Source organism: Salmo salar, chromosome 06 (assembly GCF_965601325.2).
Source record: "Salmo salar chromosome 06, fSalSal1, whole genome shotgun sequence".
NCBI classification, from domain to species: Eukaryota; Metazoa; Chordata; class Actinopteri; order Salmoniformes; family Salmonidae; genus Salmo; species Salmo salar.
Genome location: NC_138296.1, coordinates 3,838,773 through 3,853,092, shown reverse-complemented (window position 1 = coordinate 3,853,092; position 14,320 = coordinate 3,838,773). Strand labels below are relative to the sequence as shown.

Genomic DNA, 14,320 nt, shown 5'->3' with positions numbered 1-14,320 from the left:
TGTTTGAATGATGTCTGTGAGTATAACAGAACTCATATGGCAGGCAAAAACCTGAGAAAAATACAACCAGGAAGTGGGAAATCTGATGCATGTAGTCTTTTCAAGTCATTGCCTATCTAACACACAGTGACTTGGGGTTCATTTTGCACTTCCTAAGGCTTTCACTAGATGTCAACCATCTTTAGAACCTAGTTTCAGGCTTTTGCGGTGAACACAGAGCGAAGAAGAGGAAACGGAATTAGGTGACTCAGAAAATGACATGGGTTTTGTGACGCGCATTCAGGTGATGGGTAGCTGTGTTCCATAACGTTTTTCAAGACATTGGAATCGTCCGGTTGGAATATTATTGAAGTTCTAAGTTAACCTGTTGGAGGTAGGGGGCAGTATTTACACGGCCGGATAAAAAAAGTACCCGATTTAATCTGGTTATTACTACTGCCCAGAAACTAGAATATGCATATAATTATTGGCTTTGGATAGAAAACACCCTAAAGTTTCTAAAACTGTTTGAATGGTGTCTGTGAGTATAACAGAACTCATATGGCAGGCAAAAACCTGAGAAGATTCTGTACAGGAAGTGGCCTGTCTGACCATTCCTTGTTCTTCTTGGCTCTGTTTATTAAAGACTGAGGATCTTTGCTGTAACGTGACACTTCCCACGGCTCCCATAGGCTCTCAGGCGGGAAAAAGCTGAATGATGTAATTCCAGCCACTGGCTGAAAAACATTAGCGCTTTTGGCAAGTGCTCTATCAGAGGACAATGGGCTGAGGCGCGTGCACGAGTCGACCCCATGTTTTATTTTCTTTCGTCTTTGAACCTAAACACGCTTTCCCGGTCGGAATATTATCGCTTTTTTACGAGAAAAATGGCATAAAAATGGATTTTAAACAGCGGTTGACATGCTTCGAAGTACGGTAATAGAATATTTAGATTTTTTTTGTCACGAAATGCGTCGTGCGCGTCACCCTTCTTTACCATTCGGATAGTGTCTTGAACGCACGAACAAAACAGAGGATATTTGGACATAACTATGGATTATTTTGAACCAAACCAACATTTGTTATTGAAGTAGAAGTCCTGGGAGTGCATTCTGATGAAGACAGCAAAGGTAATAACATTTTTCTTATAGTAAATCTGATTTTGGTGAGTGCTAAACTTGGTGGGTGTCTAAATAGCTAGCCCTGTGATGCCGGGCTATCTACTGAGAATATTGCAAAATGTGCTTTCACCGAAAAGCTATTTTAAAATCGGACATATCGAGTGCATAGAGGAGTTCTGTATCTATAATTCTTAAAATAATTGTTATGCTTTTGTGAACGTTTATCGTGAGTAATTTAGTAAATTCACCGGAAGTTTGCGGGGGGTATGCTTGTTCTGAACGTCACATGCTAATGTACAAAGCTGGTTTTTGATATAAATATGAACTTGATTGAACAAAACATGCATGTATTGTATAACATAATGTCCTAGGCGTGTCATCTGATGAAGATCATCAAAGGTTAGTGCTGCATTTAGCTGTGGTTTGGGTTTATGTGACATTATATGCTAGCTTTAAAAATGGGTGTCTGATTTTTTCTGGCTGGGTACTCTGCTGACATAATCTAATGTTTTGCTTTCGTTGTAAAGCCTTTTTGAAATCGGACAGTGTGGTTAGATTAACGAGAGTCTTGTCTATAAAATGGTGTAAAATAGTCATATGTTTGAGAAATTGAAGTAATAGCATTTCTAAGGTATTTGAATAACGCGCCACGGGATTCAACTGGCTGTTGAGTAGGTGGGACGATTTCGTCCCGCCGACCCTAGAGAGGTTAAAAAGGCCCTAAAGATTGATGCTATACAACATTTGACATGTTTGAACGAACATAAATATAACTTTTTTTTACTTTCGTCGTAACATTTTGGCCGCGCTTCCTACATTTGGAGTAGCTTACTGAACGCGCAAACAACATGGAGGTATTTTGACATAAATTATGGACTTTATCGAATAAAATAACATTTATTGTGGACCTGGGATTCCTGGAAGTGCCTTCTGATGAAGATCATCAAAGGTAAGTGAATATTTCTAATGTGATTTTAGATGACTCCAAAATGGCGGGTATCTGTATTGCTTGATGTCTTTTTCCGAGGGCAGTAATCACATTATTGCAAAGTGTGCTTTCCCCGTGAAGCTTTTATGAAATCTGTCACAGCGGTTGCATAAAGGAGATGTTCATCTATAATTCTTTGAATAACAGTTTAATATTTTATCAACGTTTATGATGAGTATTTTTCTAAATTGTTGTGCTGATTCACCGGCAGTATTGGAGGCAAAATATTTTCTGAACATCACGCGCCAATGTAAAATGCTGTTTTTGGATATAAATATGAACTTTATCGAACAAAACATACATGTATTGTCTAACATTGAGTCCCAGGAGTGTCATCTGATGAAGATCGTCAAAGGTTAGTGCATAATTTTAGCTGAATTTATGGTTTTTGTGACCCCTCTCCTGCTTGGAAAATGGCTGTGTGGTTTTTCTTGTGTTTTCACTGTCCTAACATAATCTAACTTTATGCCGTAAAGCCTTTTTGAAATCGGACAACGTGGTTACATTAAGGAGAAGTGTATCTTTAAAATGGTGTAAAATTGTCATATGTTTGAGAACTTTGAATTATGACATTTTGTTGTTTTGAATTTGGCGCCCTGATATTTCACTGACTGTTGAATAGTGTGAACCGTGGGTGGGACGGTAGCGTCCCAGGCAGCCCTGAGAAGTTAAGGGTCTCTTTTCCAAACTTAAAAGGATAAACATTCACATGCAACACCAAGGGACAGAAAAGGTTGAATACATTGGCCATGCTGTGAATCCAGCATGACTTCTGCTGTGTTCAAAACAACTGGAACCTGGGAAATATCAGACTTCAGTGAGTTCAGGACAACTCTGAAAAAAAACTAGCTCCAACTGAGAAAATACAGTTTGAACCGTCATCCAACTCATAATTCCAAGTCGGGAACTCTGGCATCTTTCTAGAGCTCCGACCTGAAGATCACTGACGTCATAATTCGAATTTCCCAGTTCACAGTTGTCTTGAAAGCACCATAAATCCAGAGAATGACAGACTTTGATGACAAAATTTGCCCACAAGGACCGCCGCACCACCCCACCCTATACGAAACACATCCCTTATTTTAAGTGTTACTACAATTCCCTATGTGAAAACTGTAAGGTGGAAAAACTACTGAATTTTGACAGCAATGCTAAGAAGTTACAGATAAATTCAAAATGAGAGGCTAAAAGGACAGAACTCTTGATGCAGCAATGATGAAAATATCTCAAAAACCAAGAGAGGAATTACCAACAACTCAACCAAAGAAGAAAAACAACCGTCTTTTGCACCAAGTACACCAAGTATTCTGAGAAAATGAAAGCAATCCTGAAAAAGCACTGGAATATTCTGCAGTCAGACAAAACAATCACACAACTCTTCAAGGAACCCCAACTGGTGGTCTATAAGGAACCCCCACTGGTGGTCTATAAGGAACCCCCACTGGTGGTCTATAAGCGTGGTCACAATATCAGAGATAGCTTGGTGAGATCTGACCTGCCCTCTGAGCCCACTCAGACACTCTTGACACCTATCCCAAATGGGAACTACAAACGTGGCTCATGCGCACGGAGCAATAGCACTATAAAAAACATCCATCTTCAGACACCAACATACAGGTAGAAAAATCCCTGTTAGGGGTATCATCTCATGCAATACCAAGGGAGTAATCTATCTCATCACCTGTTCATGTGGGAGCCTACATAGGACAAACGAAAAAGACAATTAAACAATGCATGGCTGAACACCGCAGCTCAATCAGGTGTCAGAACATTGACTATCCAGAAGCAGCTCACTTTGTTCAAGCTAACCATCCAATCTCCTCCCTCAAATACACAGGCATTGAGCATGTTGCTCCACCAAGGAAAGGAGGTAACATGGAGATCCTACTACTACAAAGGGAGGCTTACTGGATATCCTGTCTAAAAACATTGACCCCTAGTGGTCTGAATATTGACTTTGATCTCAGGCCCTTCTTATGAACAATTATCTCTTATAAATGGATATATTCTTTCTACAGCTTATCAGAGTACACCCAATATGTTCCCCTGTTGATGATGCTTATTATGCATTATGGTTGAACTGAAAGATTACATGTAACAAATGTTTTTATTGAAATAGGAAACAATTAAATATGTGAAATTGAATTAAACAATAATGTATGCTAATGTTATGTACAATATTCAATGATGGTTTCATATGATAACAATAGCCTAATATATTCAATATGCCATAAACTTTTGTTTTTAACAGTTTCATTAATTCATTTTAATTAATTTAATCATTATGACACACCCCTCACTATTGTCATTGGTTGCACTAATTCCACTGTTTGTCTACATAACCTGGTTCAAGTATTCATGACATCACTCTGAAGAAGGCACAGTGATGCTGAAACGTTCGTAAATACCCAATAAATTACTGGGAGTTTATATATGGAGTGTGGGACTCAATTTTTTATAGCTCTATAGTTTAGCCATTAGTCAGAACCTTAGTCAGAACCTCCACATAAATAAAAATTATCTGGATGTGTGAAAGCTCATGTTTTTTATTGGAAACACTATTGGAACCATTTCCATGTTTGACCACTAGGTGTTATGGGTATTATGACACCTCCACTGTGGGGCTCTATAAAACTATTGGAACCATTTCCCTGTTTGACCACTAGGTGTTATGGGTATTATGACACCTCCACTGTGGGGCTCTATAAAACTATTGGAACCATTTCCCTGTTTGACCACTAGGTGTTATGGGTATTATGACACCTCCACTGTGGGGCTCTATAAAACTATTGGAACCATTTCCCTGTTTGACAGCTAGGTGTTATGGGTATTATTACACCTCCACTGCGGGGCTCCATAAAACTACTGGAACCATTTCCCTGTTTGACCACTAGGTGTTATGGGTATTATAACACCTCCACTGTGGGGCTCTATAAAACTATTGGAACCATTTCCCTGTTTGACCGCTAGGTGTTATGGGTATTATAACACCTCCACTGTGGGTCTCTATAAAACTATTGAAACCATTTCCCTGTTTGAGCGCTAGGTGTTATGGGTATTATAACACCTCCACTGTGGGGCTCTATAAAACTTTTGGAACCATTTCCCGTTTGACCGCTAGGTGTTATGGGTACTATGACACCTCCACTGTGGGGCTCTATAAAACTATTGGAACCATTTCCCTGTTTGACCGCTAGGTGTTATGGGTATTACGACACCTCCACTGTGGGGCTCTATAAAACTATTGGAACCATTTCCCTGTTTGACCTCTAGGTGTTATGGGTATTATTACACCTCCACTGTGGGGCTCTATAAAACTACTGGAACCATTTCCCTGTTTGACCACTAGGTGTTATGGGTATTATAACACCTCCACTGTGGGGCTCTATAAAACTATTGGAACCATTTCCCTGTTTGACCACTAGGTGTTATGGGTATTATAACACCTCCGCTGTGGGACTCTATAAAACTATTGGAACCATTTCCCTGGTTGACCGCTAGGTGTTATGGGTATTATAACACCTCCACTGTGGGGCTCTATACAACTATTGGAACCATTTCCCTGTTTGACTGCTAGGTGTTATGGGTATTATAACACCTCCACTGTGGGGCTCTATAAAACTATTGGAACCATTTCCCTGTTTGACCGCTAGTGTCATGTCCTGACCAGTATAAGGTTAATTGGTATTGTAGTTTGGTCAGGACGTGGCAGAGGGTATTCGTTTTATGTGGTTTGGGGTGGTGTGTTTTGTTGAAGGGGCATTTGGTTTAAGTATTCCGGGGTTTTTGGGCACTGTTTGGTTTTCAGGTATTCTATGATTTGTCTAGTATGTCTGTTTCTATGTTTGGTTAATTGGGGTTGGGACTCTCAGTTGAAGGCAGGTGTTGTCTATCTGCCTTTGATTGAGAGTCCCATATATGAGGGTGTGTTTGTGTTTGTTATTTGTGGGTGATTGTTCTGTGTTAGCTTTGTGCCTTGCAGACTGTCAGTCGATCGTTATTTCTGTTTGTTATTTTGGTGTTCATTTTGTATTCATTAAAACGTCGAGATGAACATTCACATACCTGCTGCGTTTTGGTCCTCTTTAACTGACGACAAGCGTGACAGAATCACCCACCAACTATGGACCAAGCAGCAGAAGAAGGAGCAGAGGGACTTCGAGTTGGACTGGCGGGAGAAGTGGACCTGGGAGGAGGTTCTGGACGGGGCCGGACCTTGGCACCAGGCTGGGGATTATCGCCGCCCGCAGTGGGAAATTGAGGCAGCCAAGGCAGAGAGGCGGAGGTACCAGGCCAAGTACGCGCTGAGGGTGAAGCACGAGAGGCACCCCCAAGATTTTTTTTTTTGGGGGGCACACGGGTAGTTTGGCTAGGCATAGGAAGAGCCGGAAGCCAGCTACCCGTGGTTATATGGAGGAGCGTATGGGGTGGAGATCGCCATGTTTCGCTGAGGAGCCTACTCTCTCACCCATACGCACGCACAGTCCGGTGCGCGTTGTTCCAGCCCCTCGCAGGTGCCGTGCTAGAGCGGGCATCCAGCCTGGTAGGAGGATGCCTGCGCAGCGCATCTGGTCGCCGGTACGCCTCCGAGGACCAGGCTACCCAACTCCCGCTCTACGCACGGCTACCATCAGGCCCCTGCACAGCCCAGTCTGCCCTGTACCAGCACCCCGCTCGTACAGGGCTACTAGTTCCATCCAGCCAAGATGGGTTGTGCAGGAGGTAAGATCAAGACCGACTGTGCGCCTCCATAGCCCTGGGTTTCCAGCTCCTGTCTCTCGTGCGGACCCGGAAGTGCGTCAACCCAGTCTGACTCGTCCTGTTCCCACTCCCCGCACTAGCCTTCAAGTGCGTAAACCCAGCCACGCCAGTCAACAGTCACCGGAGCTGCCTGCCAGTCAACAGTCGTCATCAGAGCTGCCCGCCAGTCAACAGTCGTCATCAGAGCTGCCCGCCAGTCAACAGTCGTCATCAGAGCTGCCCGCCAGTCAACAGTCGTCATCAGAGCTGCCCGCCAGTCAACAGTCGTCATCAGAGCTGCCCGCCAGTCAACAGTCGTCATCAGAGCTGCCCGCCAGTCAACAGTCGTCGGAGCTGCCCGCCAGTCAACAGTCGTCGGAGCTGCCCGCCAGTCAACAGTCGCCAGAGAGGTCAGACTGCGCTGAACTGCCGGAGTGGCCAGACTGCGCTGAACTGCCGGAGTGGCCAGACTGCGCTGAACTGCCGGAGTGGCCAGACTGCGCTGAACTGCCGGAGTGGCCAGACTGCGCTGAACTGCCGGAGTGGCCAGACTGCCCTGAACTGCCGGAGTGGCCAGACTGCCCTGAACTGCCGGAGTGGCCAGACTGCCCTGAACTGCCGGAGTGGCCAGACTGCCCTGAACTGCCGCAGTGGCCAGACTGCCCTGAACTGCCGCAGTGGCCAGACTGCCCTGAACTGCCGCAGTTGCCAGACTGCCCAGACTGTCCCGAGTTGCCAGACTGTCCCGAGTTGCCAGACTGCCCAGACTGTCCCGAGTTGCCAGACTGCCCAGACTGTCCCGAGTTGCCAGACTGCCCAGACTGTCCCGAGTTGCCAGACTGCCCAGACTGTCCCGAGTTGCCAGACTGCCCAGACTGTCCCGAGTTGCCAGACTGCCCAGACTGTCCCGAGTTGCCAGACAGTCCCGAGTTGCCAGACTGCCCAGACTGTCCCGAGTTGCCAGACTGCCCAGACTGTCCCGAGTTGCCAGACTGCCCAGACTGTCCCGAGTTGCCAGACTGCCCCAGACTGTCCCGAGTTGCCAGACTGCCCCAGACTGTCCCGAGTTGCCAGACTGCCCCAGACTGTCCCGAGTTGCCAGACTGCCCCAGACTGTCCCGAGTTGCCAGACTGCCCCAGACTGTCCCGAGTTGCCAGACTGCCCCAGACTGTCCCGAGTTGCCAGACTGCCCCAGACTGTCCCGAGTTGCCAGACTGCCCCAGACTGTCCCGAGTTGCCAGACTGCCCCAGACTGTCCCGAGTTGCCAGACTGCCCCAGACTGTCCCGAGTTGCCAGACTGCCCCAGACTGTCCCGAGTTGCCAGACTGCCCCAGACTGTCCCGAGTTGCCAGACTGCCCCAGACTGTCCCGAGTTGCCAGACTGCCCCAGACTGTCCCGAGTTGCCAGACTGCCTCAGACTGTCCCGAGTTGCCAGACTGCCCCAGACTGTCCCGAGTTGCCAGACTGCCCCAGACTGTCCCGAGTTGCCAGACTGCCCCAGACTGTCCCGAGTTGCCAGACTGCCCCAGACTGTCCCGAGTTGCCAGACTGCCCCAGACTGTCCCGAGTTGCCAGACTGCCCCAGACTGTCCCGAGTTGCCAGACTGCCCCAGACTGTCCCGAGTTGCCAGACTGCCCCAGACTGTCCCGAGTTGCCAGACTGCCCCAGACTGTCCCGAGTTGCCAGACTGCCCCAGACTGTCCCGAGTTGCCAGACTGCCCCAGACTGTCCCGAGTTGCCAGACTGCCCAGACTGTCCCGAGTTGCCAGACTGCCCCGACAGCCTGGAACGGCCTGAGCCGGAGCCACCTCCAGAGATAGGTGGGTTGGGGAGGGGGGGTGTAGCACAGTGCCGTCGTTGACGGCAGCCACCCTCCCTTCCCTCCCTTTAGTAAGGGGGAATTTTTATTTTTGGTGTTGCTTGGGGTTATTTTTGTTAAGGTGTTTCCGGGGTTAGCACCTTTAAGGGGGGGGGGGGGGTACTGTCACGTCCTGACCAGTATAAGGTTAATTGGTATTGTAGTTTGGTCAGGACGTGGCAGAGGGTATTCGTTTTATGTGGTTCGGGGTGGTGTGTTTTGTTGAAGGGGCATTTGGTTTAAGTATTCCGGGGTTTTTGGGCACTGTTTGGTTTTCAGGTATTCTATGATTTGTCTAGTATGTCTGTTTCTATGTTTGGTTAATTGGGGTTGGGACTCTCAGTTGAAGGCAGGTGTTGTCTATTTGCCTTTGATTGAGAGTCCCATATATGAGGGTATGTTTGTGTTTGTTATTTGTGGGTGATTGTTCTGTGTTAGCCTTGTGCCTTGCAGACTGTCAGTCGATCGTTATTTCTGTTTGTTATTTTGGTGTTCATTTTGTATTCATTAAAACGTCGAGATGAGCATTTACATACCTGCTGCGTTTTGGTCCTCTTTAACTGACGACAAGCGTGACAGCTAAGTGTTATGGGTACTATAACACCTCCACTATGGGGCTCTATAAAACTATTGGAACCATTTCCCTGTTTGACCGCTAGGTGTTATGGGTATTATGACACCTCCACTGTGGGGCTCTATAAAACTATTGGAACCATTTCCCTGTTTGACCGCTAGGTGTTATGGGGGCTCTATAAAACTATTGGAACCATTTCCCTGTTTGACCTCTAGGTGTTATGGGTATTATAACACCTCCACTGTGGGTCTCTATAAAACTATTGGAACCATTTCCCTGTTGACCGCTAGGTGTTATGGGTATTATGACACCTCCGCTGTGGGTCTCTATAAAGCTATTGGAACAATTCCCCTATTTGACCGCTAGGTGTTATGGGTATTATAACACCTCCGCTGTGGGGCTCTATAAAACTATTGGAGCCATTTCCCTGTTTGACCGCTAGGTGTTATGGGTATTATAACACCTCCGCTGTGGAGCTCTATAAAACTATTGGAACCATTTCCCTGTTTGACCGCTAGGTGTTATGGGTACTATAACACCTCCACTGTGGGGCTCTATAAAACTATTGGAACCATTTCCCTGTTTGACCGCTAGGTGTTATGGGGATTATGACACCTCCACTGTGGGGCTCTATAAAACTATTGGAACCATTTCCCTGTTTTGACCGCTAGGTGTTATGGGTATTATGACATCTCCACTGTGGGGCTCTATAAAACTATTGGAACCATTTCCCTGTTTGACCACTAGGTGTTATGGGTATTACGACACCTCTACTGTGGGGCTCTATAAAACTATTGGAACCATTTCCCTGTTTGACCTCTAGTTGTTATGGGTATTATGACACCTCCACTGTGGGGCTCTATAAAACTATTGGAACCATTTCCCTGTTTGACCACTAGGTGTTTATGGGTATTATGACACCTCCACTGTGGGGCTCTATAAAACTATTGGAACCATTTCCCTGTTTGACCACTAGGTGTTATGGGTATTATGACACCTCCACTGTGGGGCTCTATAAAACTATTGGAACCATTTCCCTGTTTGACCTGCTAGTTGTTATGGGTATTATTACACCTCCACTGTGGGGCTCTATAAAACTATTGGAACCATTTCCCTGTTTGACCGCTAGGTGTTATGGGTATTATGACACCTCCACTGTGGGGCTCTATAAAACTATTGGAACCATTTCCCTGTTTGACCGCTAGGTGTTATGGGGGCTCTATAAAACTATTGGAACCATTTCCCTGTTTGACCACTAGGTGTTATGGGTATTATAACACCTCCACTGTGGGGCTCTATAAAACTATTGGAACCATTTCCCTGTTTGACCGCTAGGTGTTATGGGTATTATGACACCTCCACTGTGGGTCTCTATAAATCTATTGGAACCATTTTCCTGTTCGACCACTAGGTGTTATGGGTATTATGACACCTCCACTGTGGGGCTCTATAAAACTAGTGGAACCATTTCCCTGTTTGACCACTAGGTGTTATGGGTATTATGACACATCCACTGTGGGGCTCTATAAAACTATTGGAACCATTTCCCTGTTTGACCGCTAGGTGTTATGGGTATTATAACACCTCCACTGTGGGTCTCTATAAAACTATTGAAACCATTTCACTGTTTGACCGCTAGGTGTTATGGGTATTATGACACCTCCACTGTGGGGCTCTATAAAACTATTGGAACCATTTCCCTGTTTGACCACTAGGTGTTATGGGTATTACGACACCTCCACTGTGGGGCTCTATAAAACTATTGGAACCATTTCCCTGTTTGACCTCTAGGTGTTATGGGTATTATGACACCTTCACTGTGGGGCTCTATAAAACTAGTGGAACCATTTCCCTGTTTGACCACTAGGTGTTATGGGTATTATGACACATCCACTGTGGGGCTCTATAAAACTATTGGAACCATTTCCCTCTTTGACCGCTAGGTGTTATGGGTATTATGACACCTCCACTGTGGGGCTCTATAAAACTATTGGAACCACTTCCCTGTTTGACCGCTAGGTGTTATGGGGGCTCTATAAAACTATTGGAACCATTTCCCTGTTTGACCGCTAGGTGTTATGGGGGCTCTATAAAACTATTGGAACCATTTCCCTGTTTGACCTCTAGGTGTTATGGGTATTATGACACCTCCACTGTGTGTCTCTATAAATCTATTGGAACCATTTTCCTGTTCGACCACTAGGTGTTATGGGTATTATGACACCTCCACTGTGGGCTCTATAAAACTAGTGGAACCATTTCCCTGTTTGACCACTAGGTGTTATGGGTATTATGACACATCCACTGTGGGGCTCTATAAAACTATTGGAACCATTTCCCTGTTTGACCGCTAGGTGTTATGGGTATTATAACACCTCCACTGTGGGTCTCTATAAAACTATTGCAACCATTTCCCTGTTTGACCACTAGGTGTTTTGGTATTATAACACCTCCACTGTGGGGCTCTATAAAACTATTGAAACCATTTCCCTGTTTGACCGCTCGGTTTTATGGGGGCTCTATAAAACTATTGGAACCATTTCCCTGTTTGACCACTAGGTGTTATGGGTATTATAACACCTCCACTGTGGGGCTCTATAAAACTATTGGAACCATTTCCCTGTTTGACCGCTAGGTGTTATGGGTATTATAACACCTCCACTGTGGGGCTCTATAAAACTACTGGAACCATTTCCCTGTTTGACCGCTCGGTTTTATGGGTATTATGACACCTACACTGTGGGCCTCTATAAAACTATTGGAACCATTTCCCTGTTTGACCGCTAGGTGGTATGGGTATTAACTGTGGGGCTCTATAAAACTATTGGAACCTTTTCCTTGTTTGACCACTAGGTGTTATGGGTATTATAACACCTCCACTGTGGGTCTCTATAAAACTATTTGAACCATTTCCCTGTTTGACCGCTAGGTGTTATGGGTATTATGACACCTCCACTGTGGGGCTCTATAAAACTATTGGAACCATTTCCCTGTTTGACCACTAGGTGTTATGGGTATTATGACACCTCCACTGTGGGGCTCTATAAAACTATTGGAACCATTTCCCTGTTTGACCACTAGGTGTTATGGGTATTACGACACCTCCACTGTGGGGCTCTATAAAACTATTGGAACCATTTCCCTGTTTGACCACTAGGTGTTATGGGTATTATAACACCTCCACTGTGGGGCTCTACAATGCAAATGAAACGGGAGAATCTAGAGAATATAACAATATTTGTTTCATCTTGCTGTGACGTTCTCAGTAAAATGTCATACGCTAAAATCTATGAATTTAAAATCTTAGAACAATAATATTTTACACACCCATAAGCCTTAAAAAAAACACTAATGTGTTTTGGATATAAACAAAAAAATTGTCATCTCACCTCTTAGATTTGGTGCCATGTTCCCCAGAGAGACTCATTTTAGAGGCAGGGACCCCCTCCTTTCTCTCCCCAGAGAGACTCATTTTAGAGGCAGGGACCTCCTCCTCATTTTAGAGCACTGACGTCCTAAACAGTGATCCAGCATGTTGGTTGCGGTTAACACAGTGACAACTAAACAGAGATCCAGCATGTTGGTTGTGGTTAACACAGTGACAACTAAACAGAGATCCAACATGTTGGTTGTGGTTAACACAGTGACAACTAAACAGAGATCCAGCATGTTGGTTGTGGTTAACACAGTAACAACTAAACAGAGATCCAGCATGTTGGTTGTGGTTAACACAGTGACAACTAATTATTGAAGTTCAATTGTTCTCATTTATTCATTATCTCTTAGAAATAAAACATGTACTAACATACATATCCAAACAGTCAGGTGATTTAATTAATAGATAATAACTACTACTAATAGTAATAAATGTCTCACTTTCTCTTGTAATAATGTCTCTCATTCTAGTGTGTTGCTTTGTTCAACAGGTATGATATTATTATGCTGTTAGTGAATTCAGTTCATAATAACAATGTTAATAAAAGTATGTTCAGTGGTTTCATACCAAATTACACAGGAAGCAGGAGCTCATTGTAGTTTAGAAAACAACAAATGTTCTGATATTCTAAAAGATGATTTAGAACTATGATACATTAACATTTTTACAAATGGTAAAATAACCACCATATACGAATCGTATAATACGATACGTTATTGAATTTGACTTGCCTACGCCCAGTTAGCACCATTTTGTATGATTGAACTGTCACGTAGCTGTCCCAGGTGAAATGGACTGTTAGATCTGAGTGTTTTACTGTCATTCACTATACTAAAATAACACAATACATTTAATTTCTCTACACACTTTACAATAATCCCTGGGTAGATTCTTACCTTGTAGCCTGAATTCACAACCAGAACATGTCAAGTCATTGAGATATTTTCCGTTGTGCTGAGATAGCACCTTCCTGATAACAAGTGGCTCTGTATCTATGTTCTAGGTATAGTTGATCTTTGGATGCAATAATATCTGGTCAAAGTCTAGTGACACAACACCATAGTATATCATAAACATAACAGCAGTTGGCCAGTAAAGGCCATGGCATTCTATAAAACAGGGTTCGTCAACTAGATTTGGCTTCGGGTGTCACGGTTGTCATAGAGAGGAGCGGACCAAAGCGCAGCGTGATTATCGTTCCACATATTTTATTGAACTGTGAAACTATGCAATACATACACATAAACTAAAGAACAAAAAAACAACAAACCGTGACGCAGAGGTGAAACATACACTCCTCAAAAACAATCTCCCACAAACCCAGGTGGGAAAAACACCTACTTAAGAATGATCTCCAATTAGAGACAACGATGACCAGCTGCCTCTAATTGGAGATCATCCCAAACAAAATCCAACATAGAAATACAAAACTAGAAAACCCCCCTGTCACGCCCTGACCTACTCTACCATAGAAAATAACAGCTTTCTATGGTCAGGACGTGACAGTACCCCCCCAAAGGTGCGGACTCCGGATGCACCTAAAAAAAAAAAAAAAAAAAGGGAGGGTTAGGGAGGGTGACAAATGTCTATGGCGGCTCTGATGCAGTACGCAGAACCTTC

At 44.5% G+C, this 14,320-nt stretch overlaps 1 protein-coding gene across 3 annotated transcripts in view; it reads right to left on the bottom strand.

Moving 5' to 3' along the window:
• LOC123743363 (NACHT, LRR and PYD domains-containing protein 3) overlaps positions 1 to 13,871 on the bottom strand; it is a 46,439-nt gene extending 32,568 nt beyond the window's left edge. For 2 of the 3 annotated variants that reach the window (XM_082976243.1, XM_082976245.1), the window contains exons 1-2: positions 13,597 to 13,871; positions 12,654 to 12,779 (exon numbers count right to left, since the gene is read on the bottom strand). In XM_082976243.1, coding sequence (XP_082832369.1) covers positions 12,654 to 12,736 — 83 coding nt within the window. In that variant the 5' untranslated portion in view covers positions 12,737 to 12,779; positions 13,597 to 13,871. Of the gene's footprint in view, positions 1 to 12,653; positions 12,825 to 13,596 lie in introns of all 3 variants that reach the window. The other variant, XM_082976244.1, reaches the window with a different exon arrangement.
• Between the last annotated feature and the right edge of the window lie 449 nt (positions 13,872 to 14,320).